The sequence below is a fragment of the Formica exsecta genome, unplaced genomic scaffold (assembly GCF_003651465.1).
Source record: "Formica exsecta isolate Colony F162 unplaced genomic scaffold, ASM365146v1 scaffold170, whole genome shotgun sequence".
NCBI classification, from domain to species: domain Eukaryota; kingdom Metazoa; phylum Arthropoda; class Insecta; order Hymenoptera; family Formicidae; genus Formica; species Formica exsecta.
This window is the reverse complement of record NW_021849016.1, coordinates 113339-138501: the sequence shown is the minus strand read 5'-3', so window position 1 is coordinate 138501 and position 25163 is coordinate 113339. Positions and strand designations below refer to the sequence as shown.

The window sequence follows — 25163 nt, the reverse complement described above, 5'->3', positions numbered from 1 at the left end:
AATGCCGAGAGTCGGTTATATCCGTGATATGAAGCAATCCCGGGCGGCCGATTCCGATAGACGCGTTTATCGATCAGTCGATTCGTTCCTAATGGAAGTGTCGTCTGTTTCCGTCGAGTTCCGTGCGCGAAAGAGAGCTTAATATCGCGTACGCAATATAAACGAGCTTATTGTAGCTTTAGAACGTCGGACGTTCTAAAAGACAATGTGACATTTTATATATATTTTGTATAATTTTCAAATTTTTATCTTTCGATTTTTCGTATTTTTGGAAATGAAAAAATTATCTCTAAATTAAATCAAAGTTAAACAGTTGCCGTGTGTTACTCTGCGCATGTATTTGATAATCATTATGTAAACCGCGTTACGTAAATAATGAATTATTTATGCAACGGATGAAATTCTGAAAACAGTTTTTTTTCCAATTATTATTATTATTATAGATTGCCGCTGTCCAAGCATCATTTTATGCCTTATTATGCGATTTTATGAACTATATAATCGCAATATTTTTTTCCACTAACTACTGAAAACTTCGAAATAGACACAATATTATAATAATAATAAAAAACAAAGACACTTGAAAAAAGAGTAGTTTTTTAGTAAGATTATATAATTTAAAAGCATTCTTTTTATTTTTTATTTTTAGTCATTAATGTAAATTATTTTAAATTATCCTGAAGTTTTCTTTTAGCCATATTAATATTTAAGTCCACTTTAAACGAACCATAATTCGTAATAAAAAATTAAAATATAAAATTTTGTTTAATATTCTGTCGCAATTTATGTATCATCTAAACTTGGAGAAACTTTTAAGTGTGTATATTGCGTCACTGTCTTTTATTTTTTTATATATAATATACAATATATATACATTATATATTTTCATTGATATATTATTTTTAATGATAAAAAAAGAAATAAATGAATAAATGTGTTAGAAAGTGTCATTCTTATTTTTCGATTCTTGCAAAGTCCACTTCTAAATATGAGTGCGATCTTTTCGCTCTTTAGGGATTTCTGATTTTTTTAAAATGTACGAGTAGCGCACATTTTCCCGGACGAATGCATTCTCCGTAATATATGCAAACGATTAACCTTTGTACCTCTTTGACCCCGTTTTGTGAAACTGTGTGGGATTAAAAGGCGAACTAGTTATTTTGCGAACAATTCCTGACGCTTCCGCGTCTGGAGATTCCCAGTAGTTTACACGCGATACAATGCACTTACTTTCCCGGCGCGACGTATTACGCAACATTCCTTTCCCACGCGCTGCGAAAAAACGCTTTGCTAGTTTTTAACACGTTAGCATTCACCGTAACGTGGCTGACATAATCCGATCTCGCGTATGAATGCTATTATCCTAATGACATCAAAATAATTACATATATAAAGTTCTCTTTTGATCCGCGTATTAAAACGTGTTTTATCTCCCGTTTGACGTCGCTCTTGCTCCATTGTTTAAAAAATTAACTCACGTTACGTGAAAATATCATAGCTACGTAAAATCTTTAATGATAACATAACCGCGCGTGCAGTTGCAAAAGCTTTTTTATGAACTGCATGACAAATGAAATATCCGAGTTGAAATTTTGCTTCTATTTTCAGCCGCCATTTTTTCGTGTTTATGGATTTTAACGGATTTCTATAGGTCTAATTTCTATAGGAATTAAGCTCCTATTTTTTTATATCTCAAATATAGGTAGGAAACCAACAGTTTTCCATTTAGAGATTTCAAAGAAGAGCTTTTGATAAAAAATTGTCGATTAGTTTCAAAAGAGAGTGATCTGAGATTGTTTAAAGGATTAAAATAGATGTCGGATTGAAAATTGAGAGTGAAAGTAAGAGAAAAATGTCAACTGAGGCATCCTCGAAATCAGTTTCAACCAAGAGATCTTACCCTCACGTAACTGGCGTTGATGTACTCAGTCGAGACATCATTGTTCAGCTTCTGTAACTGCACCCTCGTCTCCGGAAGTGGTATTACGTTCGCATATCTATTCTTCACTTCCGCGCCCGGGGGCAACTCGTCTATCTTTCCTGAAACTTGGGGTATACCCGTGAACTCTTCGTTGATTGCATTAACGTCGTTACAGAAAGATGAAAGCCCGGCGAAGTTCAGGGGATGGGAGGGAATGGCGCTCTGAAATAAGAAAATATCTTTCGTAGAGACTTTGCTCGCATCATAGAAAGGAACGTGACCCCTCGCTTTCTTTGTTCAAGCGCTACAAGGGAAGATATATCGATCGTGAAAAATATTTAGAACTAAAATTTAATTGAATGGAAAAATACATACGATATCGGAAATTATAAGGCAACTTTAGTAGATTGTAATAAATCTGCGTTCAAAAATTCAAACATCAGAATAAATTATATTTTAGATATTAATAACCATATATATGTCATATAATTATTATATTTTAAATATTAATAACCACACAATATATGTAATAATTATTATATTTTGTATATAATGTTAATAAATATCAATAAAATAATATTAATAAAAATCATAAATATTTTCGAGAAATGAATCAAATAATTTCTTGCATAATTAAAAGGCAAATATGATTATTATTACTACAAATGCCGATAAATAAATGTTTTCAAGATAATAATTTATCGATGCATCTAATTTTATGATATATAAATATGTAAAAGAGATCTAGCTGTCTCTATCGAGGGCAGAGTTTGAAGTCTGCTAACAGATAGAATTTATGCAGAATCTATTACAAATTCAATAATGTTGGCAGAAATCTAAATCAAGCAGTCAATGTCTTGGCAATGGAAAACTAATGACAGCTTAATAACAGAAACTATATAGCTAAATTTGTTTTATAATGTATTGATTAAATCTATAGGCAAACTATTTTTATACTTCTATCATATAGCTATTTAAATATGAGCGATATATTATTCCTTAGCAATTATTTTACCTGAACGCGTTTTATTTAGATCTATACTTTCGTAACACGTACTAGCTATAAAAAAGAAAATTAATAAAAAATATGTAATTATGCTTTAAAAAATCATCCGCTTAAAAATATATATACTATTATATTCGAATAAAGTGACAGAATATTCTCCATCAATTTTTTCCTTGTTATCATAACAGTCTATATTTTTTAATCATATTCCATAAAAGTAAATATCTTTAAATATAATACATTTCTCTCTAGAAAAATATCTCTGACAAACCTCACAGCATATTGCAATCAATAGATACAGTTTAAATGTTATTATGAATTAATCCTTTCTCAAACTCACCGAATCTTCGAAGGTCGGGTTGCCGTAGCTTCTCTTGGAGGCTCTCACCGCACCTTTGCGCCTTACGCTGTTGTACGCCGAAACGCTATCGAGACTGTATGCATCTAAGGATACCGGTCGGCACCGTTCTCCGTAGTTGAATCTTGTTTGCCTCTTTCTCATTATAAACTGGAAATGATTACAGCTAAGATTAACGATCGTTGTATTCAAGCTAAACGAATGCTTGAAGCCCATCTAGCAGTTTTACTGTGGTCGCAACTTCGTACTTTTGCCGTAATAGCTACAAATACTCACAATGTCTCGAAATGCGGTGACGGTTAACTTAGTGGCCATGCACTGAACCGAAAACTGCAGTTCGCGTCAGCATGCAAAATATATTTATACAAACGATAAAGATGTGTCGCGAATTGTTATTAATCCTCGATTTTAATGAATATATTTATAAGATATACTGCCTTTCTCTTTTTTACCCTAATCTGTAATCTATTCTTGCTTTTCTGATTTCAATCTCTGGCAAACGATGATCGTGATAAAAGAATCGATCATTTGACGTAAGCAGTTTTGCATATAATTCGGTTTTTTTTATTTATTTATATAAAAAGAAATAATAGGATTTATGCGCTATGCATAGATAAATGCAAATCATAATGTCGATGATGTGTCAATTATAATTGTAATTTATGCGTTCCTTCTCGTTACGATTGAAAACAATGGCACAGTTTTATTGTCAATTACGTCATATCTGAAAAGAAAATGGTAGAAATCTGACGACGGTCAGCGAAATGAAGTAACGAGTTCGTGAAATGTGTGGCAGATGGGCTATTTCAACATCGTCATTCGCATGCACAACAAACGTAAGAAACGACATGACGCAGTAACGCTGATGAAGCGTGGAACGCCGATTGCTGGCCAATCTAATCAACTATTCAAGGCTGGGTAACCACATGCGCGAACAATATTTTATTTCTTTTTTCTGGAAAGAAGACGTGTCAGCCAATCTTTTTATCATTAATTATGTGTTATCACAATGCCGTAAATATATTTTATGTTTCACGGTAATCCCCCTATATGATTGCGCGTTCAACGAATTTTCTTCGTAATAAATTGCATCAATTACGATATTCTTTGTCGTTATTGGCTATCATTGTTTTATTTTATTTTTAATATTTATTTCTAATATTTTATATGATATCGCGTTAATATTTGCAGATATTTAAATATAAATTAAAGATAAATTTGTAAAATAATATAATCTCCTACATATTTTTTGTCTTTAGTGTAAAAAAATATTTTTGACGCTTAATTACTAGTTTAACAAAGTTGGCTGATCGATTCATTACGAAAGATTGCTTTTCCAACAAAGAGAATACAGTTTCGAAAATAGGACGATACCGTTAGATTTCCTGGAACGGAGTAGTAATTTTCTTTCTCTTCTTTATTAATTGATTCGTTAAGTTTCGTTGGTTTAGACTTTGCTTGATGTTCTACGACTATATTACACGTTCATTAAAATTAATTATTGCACGCTGCGCGAGCACTGTATTAATATTACCGATGAAAATGCTGTGCGAAGCATTTGATCTCGTAACGTTATCACAGAAATAATAATAAAAAATGTTGCAGCATTAAAATGTAAAAAAATGTAGGAGTAAAGTATATATAACACGAACAAGAATTATTGCAAACGTTATTTGTCGCGATCAATTTTTGCAATTTTTCGCGTTTTTGCTAATATTCAAAGATCCGTAAAGTTCTTCCTCCGTTATAATGCTTACGTAAACAAAATATCAATTACAGAAATAGAATCTATACATAAGTTTCTTAATTTCTTGCGAAACGATTAACTTGCATTCTACATAAGTTGTGTATATATATGCACGCATTATTATAAGCGTGATCAAAAAAAAAGAAAAAAATTATATAAGCCGCAATTATTTCATAGAAGTAAAAAAAAAGTCTCTCGTGTAAAACATTATGCATGCATTTGCATACTATCGCGTCATCCGCGCGACGAAGAAGAGAATATTGTCTTTCACCTCTTAGATGACAATTGACAACACACACACATAGACATATTATCATGAATTATTACGTACGTTGAAAGAAAATTATGGACAGACGAATGGAAGGACGGAGACATCGACATGTAACACCTCGCGAATGGAGATTTATCGCCATGCAAGCGCGACGCAGCAGGCTACGTCAATGAGCATAGATTTTCGCGGACCTGCGCAGCTGTATCTTTGAAACATTAGTATTTCCTGTTTCGATCCTTCGGTAACGTGCTACGTGACGCGTAAACACGGCATAAAAAAAAAAGATACGCATGCATTCACATTCAGAATTCTAAGATGAGACAGAGAAAGTTACCTATATATGAACGACTGAAGCTTTTGAGATTTCTCTCGCAATTATGTCTCGTAGAAATGTCAATCAAAAATTCAATCAGTCTTACCTACGTTACATGCAAATCGATTTCTAAAGTATGACGTATCTTTTATTTCGCATGAAAGATAATAACTCGATGTCACGTCAATAGGATAGAAACGTCAATCAATATATTCGTCAAAAGTCAAATACAATACCGTAGATATCTCTATTTTGAAAGCTGTTAAAAATAAATGAGTCGCATGCTTACCAAGAGTCCGGCTAGAAGCAGGAGACAAATGAAGGCCACAGAAGAGACCACAATGACAGCTATTGCGTTTCCGGAATCCGCTTCCGGTACCAGAAGAAACTTGTGTATCTGAAAAGGATCAATGATCTGAGGAAATTTAATAAAGAAGCTGCGTCGATTATACTGTTGTCTCTGACCGAGTGTGATTTCAATAACTTTCATATCGACGCAACGTCGATCAATTATGATATAACAGAGAAGGAGCGCTTCGCAGAGAAACATCTTTAACGTTAACCGAGAATTACTCCCGAGTTGATGAAAGATTCTCGGCTAATCAATGGAAATGTTAAATTTTAACGAGACGTATCAAAGCACAAGAGTTATAATAGACTTTCGCTGATATTCGACAGGATCCAGCACACAATTACTGCATATATTCTAATCCGCGCCCGATCTCCTCCGCCGTTTTCAACTTACTCTCACTGGGAAGTTGGGAGACACCTTGTATAAACTTGGTAGAATCTTCGTCATAGCGGCGTCAAATTTGCGGTCCTCATCAACGATGTAAACCAGAATCGAAGTTAGGGAACCGTCCATAGGTGTCGGAGACGAATTTGACGACTCGCGACAAGGGTTTTTATGAATGATGATTTGCTTCGGCAATACAAGTCTGTAGGACAAAGTATTGCATAGCATATAACGAGCGCAAAATATGTTGGTTGAATTCATTTTTTTCATTTTTTTTAGCTAAATAAATTTCATCTAAAATTTTCAAGTGTTGATATAAACGAAATAAACATTCTTTATGTGCTGCAAAGAATGTCATTTTATGTTAAAATAAATTTTTCCATATTCTCTATAAATTCCGAATATAAATGTGTAATTTTAAACATGCAATTTATCATTGTTTTAATTTACATTTATAAAAAATAATATTGCTGTTATAATAAATAAAAATTATGTATCTAAGCAAAAAAGATTTATGTCTAACAAATAACGGTATTTAAATTATTCATCGCATCAACATTTGATTCAAATATCTAAATGTGCGAAAAAGTTTTAATAATAAAGTTCTAATCATATTCTCAAAATATAAAATTAAATGTGATACAAATTAAAATATTTTTAATAATTAAAACATCTCCTAAATCGTAAGCTCTAATTAGACGATATAAATAATATCTAGTAAAGAAAAGAAAATTCGTGTCGCTCGGAATAAAGAAAAATTTCTCGAAACACTTACTTGTCCAAGCCGTTTGTGAGAATATCTGCAAGCGCCTTTCTTAAGTCCTGCAGCCGAGGACAGACCTCGTGCAGAGTACCATCGATGATAATTTTAAGCATCGTGATCTCGTCCGGCAATAGAATCTGGATATTTTCCGTTGTCTCTTCGTCAGGCAGTTCCGTGAAACTAGGTGTACTCCAGAGAATTCTCGTTTCCACGGTACTTGTGGCGAACGGAACTGAAGGGCTCTTCGTGGCTTTCGTTGTGACGCCTGAATCCGGCGCAAGTTCTATCGCGCCTGGGGCGAACGTCTCGGTGACGTTCGCGTTGAAACTTGAGTCCTTAGAAGGATCCTCTGAAGAATCCTCGGTAACGCCGGAGGCTCCTAAGGTATCAGCGCCTGCAGTGGCGCTCATGAGATCGATAACGCTTACAGTAACTTCGGAGTACTTAGTGAACTCCGTGCGATTGCTTTGGTCCTCAAAAGCGGTCTGAGTAACTGGAGGAGGATTTCTGGCTTCGGCAGTTTCGTTGTTGCGCTGAACGATCGATATCTGATCCGTCGTTGACGAACTGTCTTCGGTAGTCATCGGGAGTTCGGTAAACTCCTCAGATTTTGTCGTGGTGATCGCCTCGTCCGTTGAATTATTGGATAAATCTCGTATTGTCGTGATATTCGAAGGCATTGTCTGTTCCTCGAAGGTTCGCCCTTCTGTTTCTCCAGTCGCATTATTCGCCGAAAAAACTGCTTCCATGAGACTGATAAATTCAAATTCGACGGACGTAGTTGTCGGCATTCGCGACTCATCAGGGTTTAATGTAGTAGATGGAGATTCGGTGGTTCGATTAACGTTCGAGGAAGACTGCGGAGGAAGTAAGGTGACGTTCGCCTTCGTTGTCGATTCCGTGAAATTTTCGGAAACCGTCGCGACGGCCGCTGTGCTAATCTCCATTGCTGACGTCATCGAAGTTGTGGACTTGTTCGCTTCCGTCGCCACGTCTTTATCCAAAGGAACCATTGTGGATTCGGTGACGACGAGAGTTGATCGTATCATCATAGCTTCTTCCGGTTCCATCTGAATATCCGTATCCAGAGGAATTGTCTTTGATGTATTCGACATTTTCGTAAAACGCAATGATGATTCCGTCGTTTCGTTGGAATATGATTTCACTTCTTTGCCGTCCGAAGTTAAGCTGACTTCCGTTATTCCGTTGCCGGTCACATCGTAACCCTCGCCTTTAATTGCACTCACTTTCTCTGCCTCTTTTACACCTGACACGTCATTGTCGTTTGTTTCCGAGCCTCTCACCTTCGCGGCCTCACTTACGCTGTTGTTAAATCTCTCCGGAAAAGTTTCGTTCGTTGGTCCAACAACGGCTGAAACAATCGGGATCACCGTCACCGGTATCAAAGAAGAGAGGGTTTCCGTTGTGGAATTCGTGGATTTGTTAATATTATTCTTGTCCAGTTTCTGCTGTTGAATGCTGTTTTCGATCACTACCGAAGGTTCCGTGACGACAAACTTTTTCTCAGATTCTCCTCTTCCAATCGTGTTTTCGTAAGCTGATGTTTCTTCGGTAACGCCTTCAGTCTCCAATTTCGAACTGGCCTCTGTTGTCATCTGTAACAATTCTCCGCTGGATTTCAGGTAAGGATAAGGTTTCTGATCTATTCTTTCCGTGCTGGAAATGTTACGCAAACTTGGAGTGACCAATGATGCTTCGACTCTTCCGTCAATTTTTATCGAGGCTGTAGATTTCACTTCAATGCTCGAGAACTCGTTAACTTTAGAAAAACCGATAGTTCGGCCTTGCGGAACAGGACTAGAAGTGGCTTCATCAATAAATGAAGTCTGCTCTTTAAGTCGGATGCTCTGAGTCGTTGTTTCGGGCAATTTTACCTGATTCTCAGGTTTCCCTATTAATTTCCTTTCTTCCGTATCATCTGTACTCTCAATGGTCGTATTGATAGCAGAGGAGTTTTGTTCGTAGCGGTTTTCGTTTCCGGCGCCAGTTTCTTCTTTCTTCTTGATGTAAACGGCTTCTTCCTGATTGTTCAATTCATTAAAGTGCGAATCGTTTTTTGCGGTATCGTTTGTGGATACGATCCTCAATGTCGATTGTTGACTCACATTCTTAACGACTTCTACCTCTTCTTTCGGATCATTTTTCCCGTACAATTCACTAGCGTCAATGGAGTTGTTGCCCGAGCTAGTTTTAGGATTCTTCTCCGATGATGTTCTGTAAACATGATCGTAGTTTACGTACGTATCATGAATTAGCGAAATGGTTTCTTCGTGTCCCTTTTCATCAATTTTTTCCAGATCAAGCGCTTCGGACGCTGTTGTCCCTAAATCATTCGCATTTATTTTGGATCTTAAAGAATTTTCGCGCTTAATACCGCGCACGGTAGTCAATTCTCGATCACGACTCTCTAATTCCTGATCCTCTATCTTCAAATCAGCTGAGATTATATCTTTGTTCTTTTTCGATTCACTTTTCGAAACAATCTCCTTGTCAGACTTTATAATTTTGTCCTTCTTTTCGTCGGATTTGATATCTTCGATTACCGATTTCGAATACATCGAGGAGAGATCTCCTTCGATAGATTTAACGGTCGTTATTTCTTGTTTATTTACAGTTACATTTCTTTTGTCTTCGTATTTGGCAGAAGATTGCCCTTCTACGTGTTTAGATACTGACGTTTTCGTAAGATTCGCACTTAATTTCTCGTCGACAATTTTTCCTTCCGTACTTGGAGAGATGGTTGTATCGGATATTCCTTCATGGTTGGAAAATTCTTGAAGTGTGACGTTCCCAGAGTTCTTCTTACTGTCCTGCTTCGAGTCGTTGAAAGCCAGCTTCGTCGTCGTTACAGTCAGTTCGTTCGTGCTAGAGAGTCTGAGAGCATCTTCGGAGATGACCTTTGTGCTGGTGCTTTTCCCGGAGCTCTCAGCGGCGATTTCTTCATATCTTGGCTTTCTGTTCCCATTTGACGACGACGAACCCTCGGATTTGTCGTTCGATTTTGTCGAATTCGCATGTATCGTGTCGCTTACGTTACGCGACACATTGCTTTCCTCTACATCCTTACTCGCGTTGTTACCGTTGACACTGTCATGCGATCCATCTTCATCATTATGAGTTTTTCGATTCGCCAAATCAGTATTACGTCCATTTTTTTCCGCGACTGATTGATTCTGATAGATTGAAGAGGTCCTTGTTAAGATCGTCGTGGCTTCTTGGGGAGTCGATGCTTTTTGGGAATCAGATTTTTCTGACACTACAGTGGATGCTTCCGTAACCTCCGCGACCGCATTGCCAAAGAGCAGCAGAAATGTTCCTGGAAATATGTAGTTTAGTTTTAATTTTAGAATTATATTTCGTTTCGTTTTATTTTCCCAATATAATGATTACTTTATATTTGTAATCGGTTTTTGTTCCGATTGTATGTATTATATTAATCGTTTATTTTACCTTTTTGCCATCATTATTTAGGTAATTTATATTATAATTTTGCAAAACACATTTATACTTTCAAGATATAAGCGAGAAAATTTCCATTAATAAGTTGCCTCCGACTTGCCTCTATTTTCTTTGCCTGAATTTCTTAATGATACATTTGACAATAAAATGGTTGTTTATGGTAATGACCGCCGCAATAAGCGCGATCGCTAACGCACGAAAACAGAAGTCAACCACAACGACAACTGGTTTCGTCCGGCGAGATGTGCAAATAAAAATGTAACGAGCGTAGATGAAACGTTTAATGGATCTAAAAACCGGTTATCCGTGGAATTGCCAGCAGGTTCTTTCGTTTATTCACGCGAGTCTCTACGATACAGTTCTACGGGAAATTGAAAGCTCGCGCGACAAGCATGCGTTTGAATATTAAGTAGATCTCGGAATTATGCAGGTTTCGACTGTGTGTTCACGTTTCTCGCTGATGTTACTTTAATTTAATCTGCAGAAAATAGTGCACAGTGAAATTTAGGGATCATTGGCCAATAAGAACTCAGAAGTTCAGGATCTGTCAGGAACTTTTCGCCGATCAAAATAATTTAGTAGTTTTATTAGAATAAAAACGTTTATTTCAAGATATTAGCTATAAATCTTCTCTTCTTTCTCGCTCTAGAACTGTTTGGCTTATCGTGGAATATGAGGACTGACAATTAAATTCGTAGAAAATATTTATTACAATTACAGAACACACTTATTCGTTATCTAATACACGGTCCCCTTTAAAATAGTCCCTTCCTAAAGCAATGCACATGGTCCAAAAAAATCGGTGGAGATCAGATCGGGCCCTGACTTTTTTCTATTTCCCAAAATCAAGAAAGACATGAAGGATCGTTATTGGGGGTCACGAGCGGAGGTGGAATGGATGACGCGTGCTCTAAACAGCCTCATAGAGGATGATTTTAAAGTCTGCTTTCTGCAATGGAAAAAACATTGAACCGATTCGTTATCTGATACACGGTCTTTTTTAAAATAGTCTCTTCCTAAAGCAATGCACTTGGTACAACGTTTTTTCCATTGCAGGAAGCAGTCTTCAAAATCATTCTCCGTGAGGCTATTTAGAGCACGCGTCATCCATTCCACCTCCGCTCGTGACCCCCAATGACGATCTTTCATGTATTTCTTGATTTTGGGGAATAGTAAAAAGTCAGAGGGGGCCGATCTGTCCTCCTCCGATTTTTTTCTATTTCCCAAGATCATGAAAGACATGAAGGATCGTCATTGAGAGTCACGAGAGGAGGTGGAATAGTTGACGCGTGTTCTAAACAGCCTCACGGAGAATAATTTTGAAAACTGCTTCCTACAATCGAAAAAACATTGGATCAAGTGCATTGCTTTAGGAAGGGACTATTTTAAAGGGGACCGTGTATTAGATAACGAATAAGTGTGTTCTGTAATTGTAATAAATATTTTCTACGAACTTAATTGTCAGTCCTCGTATAGCACCATGATCTCTGGTGGTAGGAGATCGAATTACAGCAAGGCAGATATTCCGCACGTCATAATAGAATCATCAGTTGTATAATACTAAAAAAAAAAGTTAATAATGACGGAAGTTGGCAGATTTTAACAGTGATGTGACAAGTGAAGCCAGGGCAACCATTTGCAATTGAACAGAATACAGGATGAGGCATCTAAAACAGGCCACTTGAATAACTCGATTACTTTCTTCTTTTCTCGGCGGCATCTCCCTCACACATCCACCTACAAAAAAACTATTGACATCAGATATGATCCCTTTGAAACCAAGCAAAATTGGTCTGATGCATTCTTTTCTATCGCCAAAAGCAGTCGAATTATTCAGGTGGCCTGTTTTAGATGCCTCACCCTGTATATGCATACAGAATATCCGAAGTCAATCGCATCACCTGTCGTATGCAGATAGAGCGGGTTAAATCGAGGAGAAAAGTCCTTTACCATTTTGCGATTTTCGTAATAATTATTGAGAAATTAATTAGAAAAGATCGGCCAATGCGCGCTGTATACATATAATAACAAATTAAAAAAAAAATAATTATCATAAATGATCATTATTTTCACAGATTAATGTACTGAACAATGATTAATGATTAAGTTTAATGTACAGAACAGATTGTAGCATATTTACTGGGAATCCAATTTTGTCTTTTTATCGCATTCAACCAGACCATCAATCGATTTTTATCTTTGAAGGGAAAGTTGCAATATTTCATAAAAAAGTTTTGATTTATAAATATTTGATGCATATTTAATAACACATAAAAATAGTTAAAGTTTCTAAAAAATAAGAGAAACAGGTTATATGTACTTACTTATGAAAAAAATTGATATTTCTTTTTTTAGAATATCTAATTACACAGCTAAGTATGTTACACAAATCATTGACATTTTTCTTACATGTGCACTATACAGGGTGTCCGACAAGTAAGTGACCAAACGAAAGATGGAGTTAGATTGGGTCAAACTAAGTCGAAAAATCTTGAACCATTTTTTTTATAACGCTTAATAGAGGAATTATTATTGAGTAAAGTCTAACCAATCAGCGCCAACCTTTAGCCGGTCGCACATCGGTGAGCCGCGCGCCGTGAAGTGTGCGCAGCCACATACTACCAGGCGCGCGGCTCACCGACGTGCGCCCGGCTAAAGGTCGGCGCTAATTGGCCAGATTTTACTCAATAACAACTTCTTTATTAAGCGTTATAAAAAAAAATGGTTCAGGACTTTTCGATTCAGTTGGACCCAATCTACCTCCACCTTTCGTTTGGTCACTTACTTGTCGGACAACCTGTATATACTTGATATTTTTAGTTTATTTATATTTTTTTTAATGTTTTAAATGTACATGTTTAAAAAATAAATGAATGACGTTTGAATGACATGAATCGATCGAATATCGAATTCGTATAAATATTCTATCCAATTATAAATGACTGATGACTGTCCTTGCTTCACATGTTATATGAAATATAGCCGTGTTCAGTCACAGTTCGTGTCACAGTCTAATATATTATATAAAAGTCTGTGGAAAAATAAATTAAAAAAAATACGATGCTACATATCCCTAACCTGCCAAACTGACTGCCTTGCCGCCGCTATATTAATTAAGCCATGCCCCTATGTCAAATCCCAATACTATTACTAGGAATGTCTGCCAGTCGTGAACCACTGGCATGAGGGTTAACTAAAGATCTAAAGTTTTTCTTCAGAAGTAGAAAGTGATTGTGGTTTTCGAAGTTAATGTATGATGCTATAAATATAGGCGCCTCAGATTTTTATTATCAGTTCGCAAAGATTTATTTTACTGATACATGTATCTGCTTGAGGATATTTGCAATTCCATTTTAAACATTTCAGTAGCGTTTCAATTGATTGTCGTATCAGGTGAATCTCTTAGGTAATCGGCAGTATTTATATAAATAAAAAATTTTGTAACATTTTATTGCAAAATCTAAACAATATTTAATAATATTACAATGAGTGTGAATGTGTTTTTTACATAAGTTTTCTCAAATACCGCAAGTTGTTAGCTTGGTTCGATTGTTATAATCTTATTAAAGGGGCATACCCGTTTAAAACCTCGAAAATGAGCATATTTTCTAGATTTTTTTGCAGAGCAACGACTTGATAAAAATTTTTAATTTTTTTACGATATTAATACAATATTATTAACTATCTAAATAAAAATAACCAGCTTAAAAAAAGTTTTTCTTTTTAATTATGGGAATTTGCAAAGCTCCTCCAAATTTTAGGTGGCTGCATGGTGTGCATGAAAACGTTCGTAGATCATATCCGAAATCAAAAACACAAGCTTTTTTATTAAATATATTAATATCTGTTATCCAAGCGTTTTTTCAAAATTTTAGAAAATAGAAAAATGGCAACGTGTTGAAAAAAAGTTTCGTTTTTTTTTTAAAAAAAGTCCATCTTTTTTTTATAACAAAGAAATGAGGGATCGGATTAAAAAAAGGCAGATGCGGAATCTTATTAGAAACTCGCATATAAAATTTGAAGTCAATGCACACTGTGCATGAAAACATAAATTTGAAAATATTCGCATCTCTTAAAAAAAAATTTTTTTTAAGCTAAAAATTTTTATTTAGGTACTTAATAATATTGTATTAATATCGTAAAAAAAAAGTTTTTATCAAATCGTTGCGCTGCAAAAAAATCTAGAAAATGTACTCATTTTTTGAAGGTTCAAACGGGTATGCCCTCTTAAATGTATATTATATTATTTTTACGGAAATATTTTTAATAATTAAATAAACAACAAAAACAAAAAAAAAGACTTATAACGTGTATTCAAGGATCAATAAAACAGTAAGCTGAAGAAAATCAAGCTTAATTAAACGATCAAGAACGTCACATCAAGAAACGATGTTTATCACTATATTGTTATTATCCATGTTTATTTTATTGATATATTATTATTACGTACATTATGGAAGAAACGGGCGACTCCTTAATCTTTTACCTGGACCACCGAGCGATCCGATTACTGGTAATGCATTTCAATTTTCAAATATGTTTCAGCAGGTAAGTATAAAATTTCTAATCTATTTATTTATATTAATTGACAGACGACTCGTCATTCATGCACATAAATTAAATTCATAAAACCATGTGTGTCTGGAACGTATACCTAACAAAAGTATCCGCATGCAGATTACATATCTTAGCTGATCTCTCGGCAATATCCATTTGCAAATCATTATCATAATTATTATTTGTCTATTTTTAATTTCTAGTTATTATTTGTCTACACGTATTTGAGTAAAGATGCAATAAAATAACGATAAAATTAATCCCATCAAAATTTTGGTACCGATATTTATAATATATTTTTCAGATGAACGATGGAAACAGCTTTGTACCCTATTCGATAAGTATTATCCGATTTGTAAAGTATGAATGTTTTGCACGTATATTGTGTCTATCCGTCATCCAGATGATCTGGAGGTAAAAGAAATTCAATTTTCTGTAGACATTGTACGCACACACACACACACACACACACACACACACACACACACACACACACACACACACACACACACACACACACACACACACACACACACACACACACACACACACACACACACACACACACACACACACACACACACACACACACACACACACACACACACACACACACACACACACACACACACACACACACACACACACACACACACACACACACACACACACACACACACACACACACACACACACACACACACACACACACACACACACACACACACACACACACACACACACACACACACACACACACACACACACACACACACACACACACACACACACACACACACACACACACACACACACACACACACACACACACACACACACACACACACACACACACACACACACACACACACACACACACACACACACACACACACACACACACACACACACACACACACACACACACACACACACACACACACACACACACACACACACACACACACACACACACACACACACACACACACACACACACACACACACACACACACACACACACACATTGGATGTTAATTTTTATAATATTTAAAAATGTCTTACTATATAAATATCCTTAAATTAAAGATTTTGCAATAAAATTTTGATATTATAATAAATAATTCATTTGAGATTAATAATGATAAATTTTCATGTAAATGTCCGGATATAGGGACATGTCCGGCAATCGGTACTTTTATCTTAAGTACTTTTTGAGTTATTTTATATTTTAATCTGACATATTTTGATTAAAAAATAAAATATCTTGTAAAATATTTAGTTTTCGATAATCTTATCGTAATACTTTTATGTACAGAATAATGAAAAAAAAAACAAATAATTGCTAAATCGCATTGTAAATAATTACATACTTTTTTCTTAAAAACAATTATTTTTTTTTTTTACTAATTGATTTGTCTCATTATTCTGTACATAAAAGTGTTAGGGTAAGATTATCGAAAACTAAATATTTTACGAGATATTTTATTTTTTATATCAAAATATGTCAGATGAAAATATAAAATAACTCAAAAAGTACTTAATGAAAAAATACTTTATTATAGTTTTTTGAAAAGCTCTCGAGATAAGCTACAGAAATATGCAATAAAAATGTGGGGTTCCGTTTAAGAAATTGTAGGTGACCTTCATGTGATCTTCAAACGACTATCCAAGGTCACACCAATAATACCATCTTATGTCTCCCTCGAAGTCAAAAAACTTTTGTATAAAATATTTTTCTCTACGACCGTTACCTGCAAAGTTACGAGGGGTGATAGATTAAAATGGGACACCCTGTATAAGCGTACATACTTTACTATTACAATTTGTTTTCGATTTGTCCCCATCACAGAAAATCAAATTAAATGTTATAGGATTAGATTTGAATATTATTTTTAACAATTCTTACATAACTTCTTTTTGTTGTACAAAGTTAGATTTGAAAGAAATTTGCAAGTGAAATCATATTGAAAGATAATTTCGCCATGATACACATGTATCATTACTATTCTCAAGTAAATAAAAGTAATAGATGTTTCAATTAAAGAAGATTTTCAATTAAATCGAACACCATTACATAACAGACTTTTTAATAAATTATAATTTATTTTTGACTGCCAATCCATAAAGTTTTAATTACAAAATAATAATTAATTCAAGTTTATATTTATTTCTTTTACCGCAAAAATTTCATGAGAAGAAGGTTTAAAAAATTACAAAAGAATTTTGCAATATAAGAAAAATTAATTTAATAATAATATTATTTGAGAATTGTTCAATAAACATTAAACCAAAAAAACAGAATAATCTTATATGATATTATTTGTATTTTATCGCATAATCTGTGTTATTTTGGTTTTGTTTTAAGCACTAAGTGACATGCGCGACGAAAGATCTTAACACCTGCGTTCCATTTCAATATATTGAATCAATTTGCTGATATCTTGATCAAGGAGAGCGAATGTATGACAAAATCTTTGAAAGATGTCGGAAGAGTAGTTGTGAAAGATTTAGTACCATTTATTAGTGAACATACGCTAAACGCCATATACGGTAAGGTTTCTGTAAAGTTTTTATTGTCTTGTATTATGTACAGGGATTTCATTCTAAATGATATCATAGCTTAAGATAAGAAGATAATTTGTTCCCATACAAAGTATCGATGCTGCAGAAAAGATAGATAATATCCGATTTTTTATACTCAAAGTTAAATATTCAGTTGTAATTATTTTCGACTGTATATCTGGTCTTATACATATAATACATGCACTTGCAGAAACTGCTATGGGCATCTTTCTGCAAAAACTCAACGAGTTTCAGCAGCAGTATCAAAATCCGGTTCATGACATAATCGAACTGATATTTTATAGATAATTTATGGATATAATAAATAATTGTGTGATATACAGAATGTCCCAGACCACCCGTACACCCCTTTTAAAATGAAAATAAATGGCTTTTATCAAAAATCGCGAACATTTTTTAAGTAAATCGTGTATGCTCTATCGAATGGTGATATTTTCAACTTTTGATTCCGACCGGAAATATGCCATCCGGACCGGAAGTTGAATTTTTTGAGGGGAACATAATACTTTTTATTACAGATTCGAATTGTACGTGAAAAAATAAGAATTTTTTGTATCAAACGTTTTTTCTGAAAGTGCCTCTGTCAACCTTAAAATTCACTCAGAAACGTGTGTGCGAACGTTCATAAGGTATCGTACATGCAAGCACACACACATCCTTGTCATTAGTTACGCCACAGGAACATTTGAAGTTCATAATTTCATCACAGTTACTTTCAAGGTCAATTTTAAGGTTGACAGGCACTTTCAGAAAATACGTTTGTGTTCAGAAAATCTCGCTCCTTTTACTCAATCTTTTCAACGGCATCTCACTCACTCGGGTCCTTCTCTTTAGCATTCTCTCTCTCTCTTCCTGTTGTTCTCTTACGCGGCCGTGACCCAATCCCGAAGCCTGTCCTATCAATCTAACTAGTCTCGCGCAATGTTATCACCCAATCATAAGCACGCTCTCAGGACCTTATCCGCGCTCCTGCGTCGATATCGACCTCGATCATTGAGTGAGTACCGGTCTTTCGTGACACCCGTCGCCATTTAGGACAGTTATAAAGCTCTCTGAATTCGGATTCGTCTCGCGGTTCTGGTTAAGTGATAAATCTCTCGGTTCGTCTCTCAAGTAATTCGTCATCTCGGAATCAAATCAGCGGCATCGAACGTACTCAATTATTCGCGAGGGAGAGCAAGGTTTCCCTATCTCAAGAACCAGAATCTGTACGCAGTTATCGTGTGAAGCACGCGGTACGTCGTAAAGCGACGTAGTATTCTCTCGCGGTCTCTCTCGAATTCCTCGGCGGATTCTTCGGTTTTACTCAAAGACAAACTATAAAACTATTGTATATGATCCTAGAATAAGAAGAACTAGTGTAATTATAAGAATAAATCGAGATATCATCGCTCGAATAATTGGGAAGTGCGGCCCAGTTTTTTTGTGTGTGTGAATCATTAACTGTTCTGCCCGACACCCCCGAAACCAGATACTTCTCGGGTTCTTTACTAAACAGTTTGATACAAAAGTTTCTTATTTTTTTCACGTACAATTCGAATCTGTAATAAAAAGTACTATGTTCCCCTCAAAAAATTCAACTTCCGGTCCGGATGGCGTATTTCCGGTCGGAATCAAAAGTTGAAAATATCACCATTCGATAGAGCATATCCGATTTACTTAAAAAATGTTCGCGATTTTTGATAAAAGCCATTTATTCTCATTTTAAAAGGGGTATACGGGTGGTCTAGGACACCCTGTATATATAATCCTTTAAGTTATGATCGTGTGTAATATATATTTTCTGTATATATTTTGAATAACAAATTAAATATTGAATAATCATGTGAAGGTGAACAATTAGTTTGAGACATCGATTCGTTTAAAGCGGCAATTAGGAATCAAAATCTATTGATCGTGCTCCGTTAAAAATTTCATTTCAAAATAAAAATTGTTTGCAATCTTTAAAATGTTGAAAATATTGTAAATGTTAGAATATTGAAATATTAAGTAAAATGAATTGTGCAATATAAAATCTAAAGAGAAATTATCTTTGGTCAATAAATCTATAGTTAAAACAAAGTATAATGTTTTTAAAAGATTCCAAATATTTTTTTTGTGACACATAATTTTAAATTTATTTTTTTACCTATATTTTCTACGATCAATGAGATTACTTAAAGATTACTGTAAGATTTTATAACGACTTTAAATAAGGTTTTTACATTATTATTGAAATTATATAGTTTTATTTAATTATGTTTCAGAGCATTCAGGCCTTGGTTCTATAACGATTTGTTATTCTCATTATCGCCACAAGGAAGAAAGCAAAAAAAGATCTTGAAAATATTGCATGGATTTAGCATGGAAAAAGTATGTTATATTATGTTATTTAAAATCCGCTAAACTCTATCTTTTATATAAAATTATAATAAATCTCGTACTAATCGTAGTAATCTTCGTACCGCAAGATTACATGATTAATCATAAATATTAATAATACATTATGCTATTAATATTTATGATATAGTACGATGTGCTGTTGTTATTTAATACAAAAAATCATTTAAAAAATTTAATATTGTAGTTTAAATTTAATATTGTAATTTAATATCGTGTATAGGTCATCGCGGAAAGAAAACTATCACAAACGCACCAATGATCGATATTTGAAAAACCTTGGAAATGACGAAGAGACGGAGATAGATGTCAAAGTATTTGGAAGTACGTAAGAGATCACAACTTCTATTTTAGTTCAATTACGCAATCTAATATTTTAAATTATGCCTATAATATTTATACTAAATACATAATCGCACGTAATAATGCAATATATGTCTGTCGTAAAATTAAAGGGACACGTCTACCTAGAAATTTTTTAAATATTGATTTTTGGATTTTGACATAATCTTGTAGTGCAACATCTCGAGAGTATTCTCAGAAAATTTCAAGTTAATCCGAGCAAAATTGACAAAGTTATAGAGATATAAAGTACGTTTCTCAAAGTAGCGCTCGGAGCAGGCATGAGACCTGCCGCGCAGCAGTTGTTGCACGAATCTATAATCCCTTTTGAGAGATTTTTAGAAAGGTAGATTAGCGGTAGGTTAGATAAAAATGGTAGGTTAGATAGACAGAATAGCAGTTAGCTTTGAGCTGTGAAATAGAACGGTCATTTTCAGCCTAAAACTTTAAACACGTTTTTCTCAAAATCAAGTTTTTAAAGTCGGTGACCAACATAATTCAAAAAGTAATGAATCGATTTACTTGAAATTTTTCAAGCTTATTTTAGAATTGACGGGGGTTTTTCTTTTTTTTGACCTAGATTTTTTTACACGCGAAAAACTAGCATTTTTTTACCCAAAATCGATTTTTCAACTTTGCCACACCGCCATTTTCTTAAAAAATAATTTTTCAAAAATCCGGCCTGATGGATCCTAGATAATTTAATATATTATCGAAATTTTGTCGAATTTTTGATTTCCTATAATCCTGCTCCGAGCTATAATGGTCACCGCAAAACGCCTAAAAAACGAGGACGTCCCGGGCATCGGTTATATCTCATTTATTTTTTAATATTTTTCAACAAAAAGAACTGAATTACGTTCAATATGTACCTTTAACAGTATACTAATGTTTTTTAATAAAAGTGCATCGATTTTTTTTTTTAATTCCCCAAAAAGCATGTTTTTTAACCCTCCTAGTTAGGCGTGTCCTTAAATCATTATTATTTCTAATATGTATGAAAACCTGAATTTTTTAAACAAGAACAATGTTATACAATTAAAGCGCGAAATGAGATTGACGCTAATGTGCTTTTTTTATTTCTAGTTAAAAAAAAAGCGGCTAGCCATGTTAGATCTCTTAATAGCGGCATCTCGAGACAATCTTTTAACTGATTTGGATATCAGAGAAGAAGTCGATACCTTATGTTTGGAGTATATATCTATAATCTTTTTTTAAATTTTTTGTATACATCATCTAAGCACGTTTAATGATATGATGATATGCATATGACGATGATTACAAGGTCACGATACTACAGCGATGAGTATGACCTTTGCTTTATTATTATTAGCTGAATACAAAGATGTCCAGGTATCTTTTTCTCAATATATTGCGATATATTATTTAAATTATGATTATTATTGAAAGTAGTATAGATATCAAACTTTTGTTGCAATATATTTTTGCATTTATTAAAAATTTAATTTGTATCTATGCTTTTAAAAAACAAAATATTAAGAAATACACTTTAATTATTATCAATGACATAGAAACGTGTAAGGATTGAAGTCGATATCGTGATGCAAGAGAACGGAGGGAAATTTACCATGAGATCGTTAATTCTAAACGGTTATTTGTGGTTGATTGGAATGAAAAATTTATCATAGACAGATGTTTAAAGGAGACGCTACGTTTATATTGCGTCTTTTATAATGCGAAAAGTTGAGGAGGATATAATTGTAATTAATCACTTTTTTTGCTGCATATATCTTTGATTATGTCACATTTTACAGAGAGTATATATTATCGAATGTAAAATAAGTTTAATTGCTTTAACACTTTAACAATATTGTGTTCATGTTATTTCTCAAAAGAACTCTGTTTCATAAATTTTTATATTTTGTAATTTTATAATATGCTTTTGAGACTCATATGTTATACCTGCTGAAACGATCTTACATCTTGATATTTACGGAGTTCATAGAGATCCCAATTTTTGGTCAAATCCAGAAGTATTTGATCCGGATAGATTTTTGCCCGAGAGGATACAGAATTGTTAATCTTTATTCCTATGTACCCTTCAGCGCAGGACCGAGAAATTGTATAGGTGAATTGCTTGCGATTTTCTTTTCTCTTCGTGTTGATAGTTTTTGATAAGACTTCGAATTGTAGGTCAACAATTCGGTCTACTAGAGTTGAAAGCTATGATAGCTTCTTTGGTGCACAATTTTTACTTAGAGCCCGTAGATTATTTATTTAAAGAATATCCGGTTGAAGGCCGATATCATAATTCGTCCTTCTCATCCGATTCATATAAAATTCATTCCAATCAACGGCAAATAACCGTTTAGAATTAACACGGATACCATATGAGTGTAAGAAATTGACGAAACTGTTTTATAGGATAAATGATCCAATATGTAATTGTGTGATATTTCATTAAATATGTTTTATTTCTAATTAATTCTTTTATTACTTTTGTATGTAATCTTTCTCTCTCATACTTTAGTTAGTTTACATACTTAGTTTTAGATCTTTTTATATCTTTATTACATAAAGTTTTTAATATTTTAAAAACATGTTAAACGAAAAGAATAAAATTGTATAGTGCTCGTATCTTACACTTTTCAGATTCATATGTTCATGTTCGCTCTTTAGTTCTAATAAATTCTCATTATTAATACGCTCTTTAGTTGAAGAATGGCTATAGGCCTCAGACTATTATTGTCAGTTTGTAAAGATTTTTTGGTAAAATTACATAAAAGATAACACACTTCCGATTTTATCGCCAATTAAATATGTTGTAGGGGAGCTTCTTCTGAATAATTCCCCGCAAGAAATAAGTAGAGGACGGCATTGGTTTAGAAGATATAATAAATTGAAGTTTGACATTAAGGTATGTGTATGCTATATAGTTTATTTTTTCATTGAAAAAAACTGTTTATGATATTTACGTGTGGGCGGGAGAGGGGCTCCGCCCTCCCCCTGCACCTTCATCCCGAAAAAATTCTAATCTAACCCAAACCTATTTTAAGTTTTAAAAGTAAAGATGGGTTGAGTTAGATTCGATTTTTTTCGGGGTGGGGGTGCAGGGATGCCGCCCACGCATTCAATAAATATTTTTCAAGACAAGTTCGTGTAAGGTAGATGTCCCAATTATGCCACCTTAAGCTTATAGCCTAACTTCATTTAACCGTTTTGGGTATTACTAAAGCTAAAAAATGCCTCACTTTAAATCATAATGTTACTTAATATCTCTATTATAATAAAAAAAAATTATTATGCATTACATATAAATACTCAAATTAATAATAAATAAAAATCTATAGAAATCTGCGATGTCCCTATGACTGTCATTAAAAAAAAATGTTGTCCATATAACTAACACCCGATAATTGCCAGTCCCTTTGACTGTGACCAGATCACTGCCAGTCTTGCTGCGCCAGAAAAGAAGTTAAAGTAGTCTGTAGGTAAGTGTCAGTTATGCGTACTTGTGATGTGTTTCTTGCCCCGAATACTGACAGCAGTCCGACGGACAAACCAGAAAATATTATCTCTATTGTTGTCAGCGCTAATTATAATTTAACATAAAATATCACTTATTTCATACATTATTTCATTAAAATGATTCTTATATAGCTCATTAATTCATTTTACATAATCAAGGTAGGTTATATAACAAAATTATTGCTCTTTCTTTATGACTTTTGCATCGCCTTTTATTTACGTAATCGCACTTTTGATACTCAAACTTAATGTTCAGTTTTTAACATTAATTTATAAATACTAAGTAAAAACAAATACGTGTCATTTTTTGTTTTTATAGAAATTAAAGTATTGATTTAATTATAAAATTTTTTTTGTATATGTTTGTTTACAAATTTTTTTTTATCAAATAAAATATATAAAACGGCAGTTATAGGTACACTCGCAATAATTGGGACATTTATCCTAGTTGCATGTTGAAAGCTGTTGACGAACTGCGAAAAATAGATGAAACACATTATTGACAAAATATCGTAATGTAAACAAACACTTTTTCCATGTCTGTTTTACAACAAATACAATGTACACAAACTCCACTTTTCCTAATATTACTTTATAATACCCAAGAAAAAGCATTAAAACCGTGAAACTTTAATTTGTTATATCTCTTATACCAATGCCGTCCCCCATTTATCTCTTGCGGGGAATTACTCAGAAGAACCTCCCCTACGATATATTTAAGTGGCGACAAAATCGGAGGTGCGTTACCTTTTATGCAGTTTTACCGATTTGTTTTACATGAGTCTGAAGAGATTTGCAATTTCATTTTAGTAGTGTTTCAATTGATCATCGCATCAATGATTCTATTAGATAATCGGAAGTATTTGTACACAATAAAATTTTATAACATTTTATTGCGAAATCTGAACAATATGAATAATAATATCATAATTAATATAAGCGCGAGATTTTTACATAAGATTTCTCAAATATCACAAGTTGTTAGCTTTTGGTTTGATTGTTATAATCTTATTAGATGTATAGTATATTATTTTTAACAATTAGATAATAATAAAAACAAAGAGAGAAACGCTTTTAAGCAATCACGATAATTATATAATTTGTATATTATATAAAAATACAATATAATGCGCATGATTTGGCGTGAGACACTACTGTCTCTTGATCTACGTTGATACGCGATGACTATTCGCTCTTTGAAAGAGAAAAAGAGCG

General features: G+C 33.8%; 1 protein-coding gene and 1 pseudogene across 1 annotated transcript in view; one reads left to right on the top strand and one right to left on the bottom strand.

Annotated features, from left to right (window-relative positions):
* Nucleotides 1–25163, bottom strand: part of LOC115233312 — a 72493-nt gene that overhangs the window by 6736 nt on the left and 40594 nt on the right. Inside the window, exons 3-7 of the mRNA XM_029803647.1 lie at nt 7128–10452; nt 6362–6554; nt 5906–6013; nt 3268–3435; nt 1901–2143 (exon numbers count right to left, since the gene is read on the bottom strand). Of these exons, the coding sequence (XP_029659507.1) occupies nt 1901–2143; nt 3268–3435; nt 5906–6013; nt 6362–6554; nt 7128–10452 (4037 nt within the window). The remainder of the gene's footprint in view (nt 1–1900; nt 2144–3267; nt 3436–5905; nt 6014–6361; nt 6555–7127; nt 10453–25163) is intronic.
* Nucleotides 14948–22905, top strand: LOC115233315 (annotated as a pseudogene).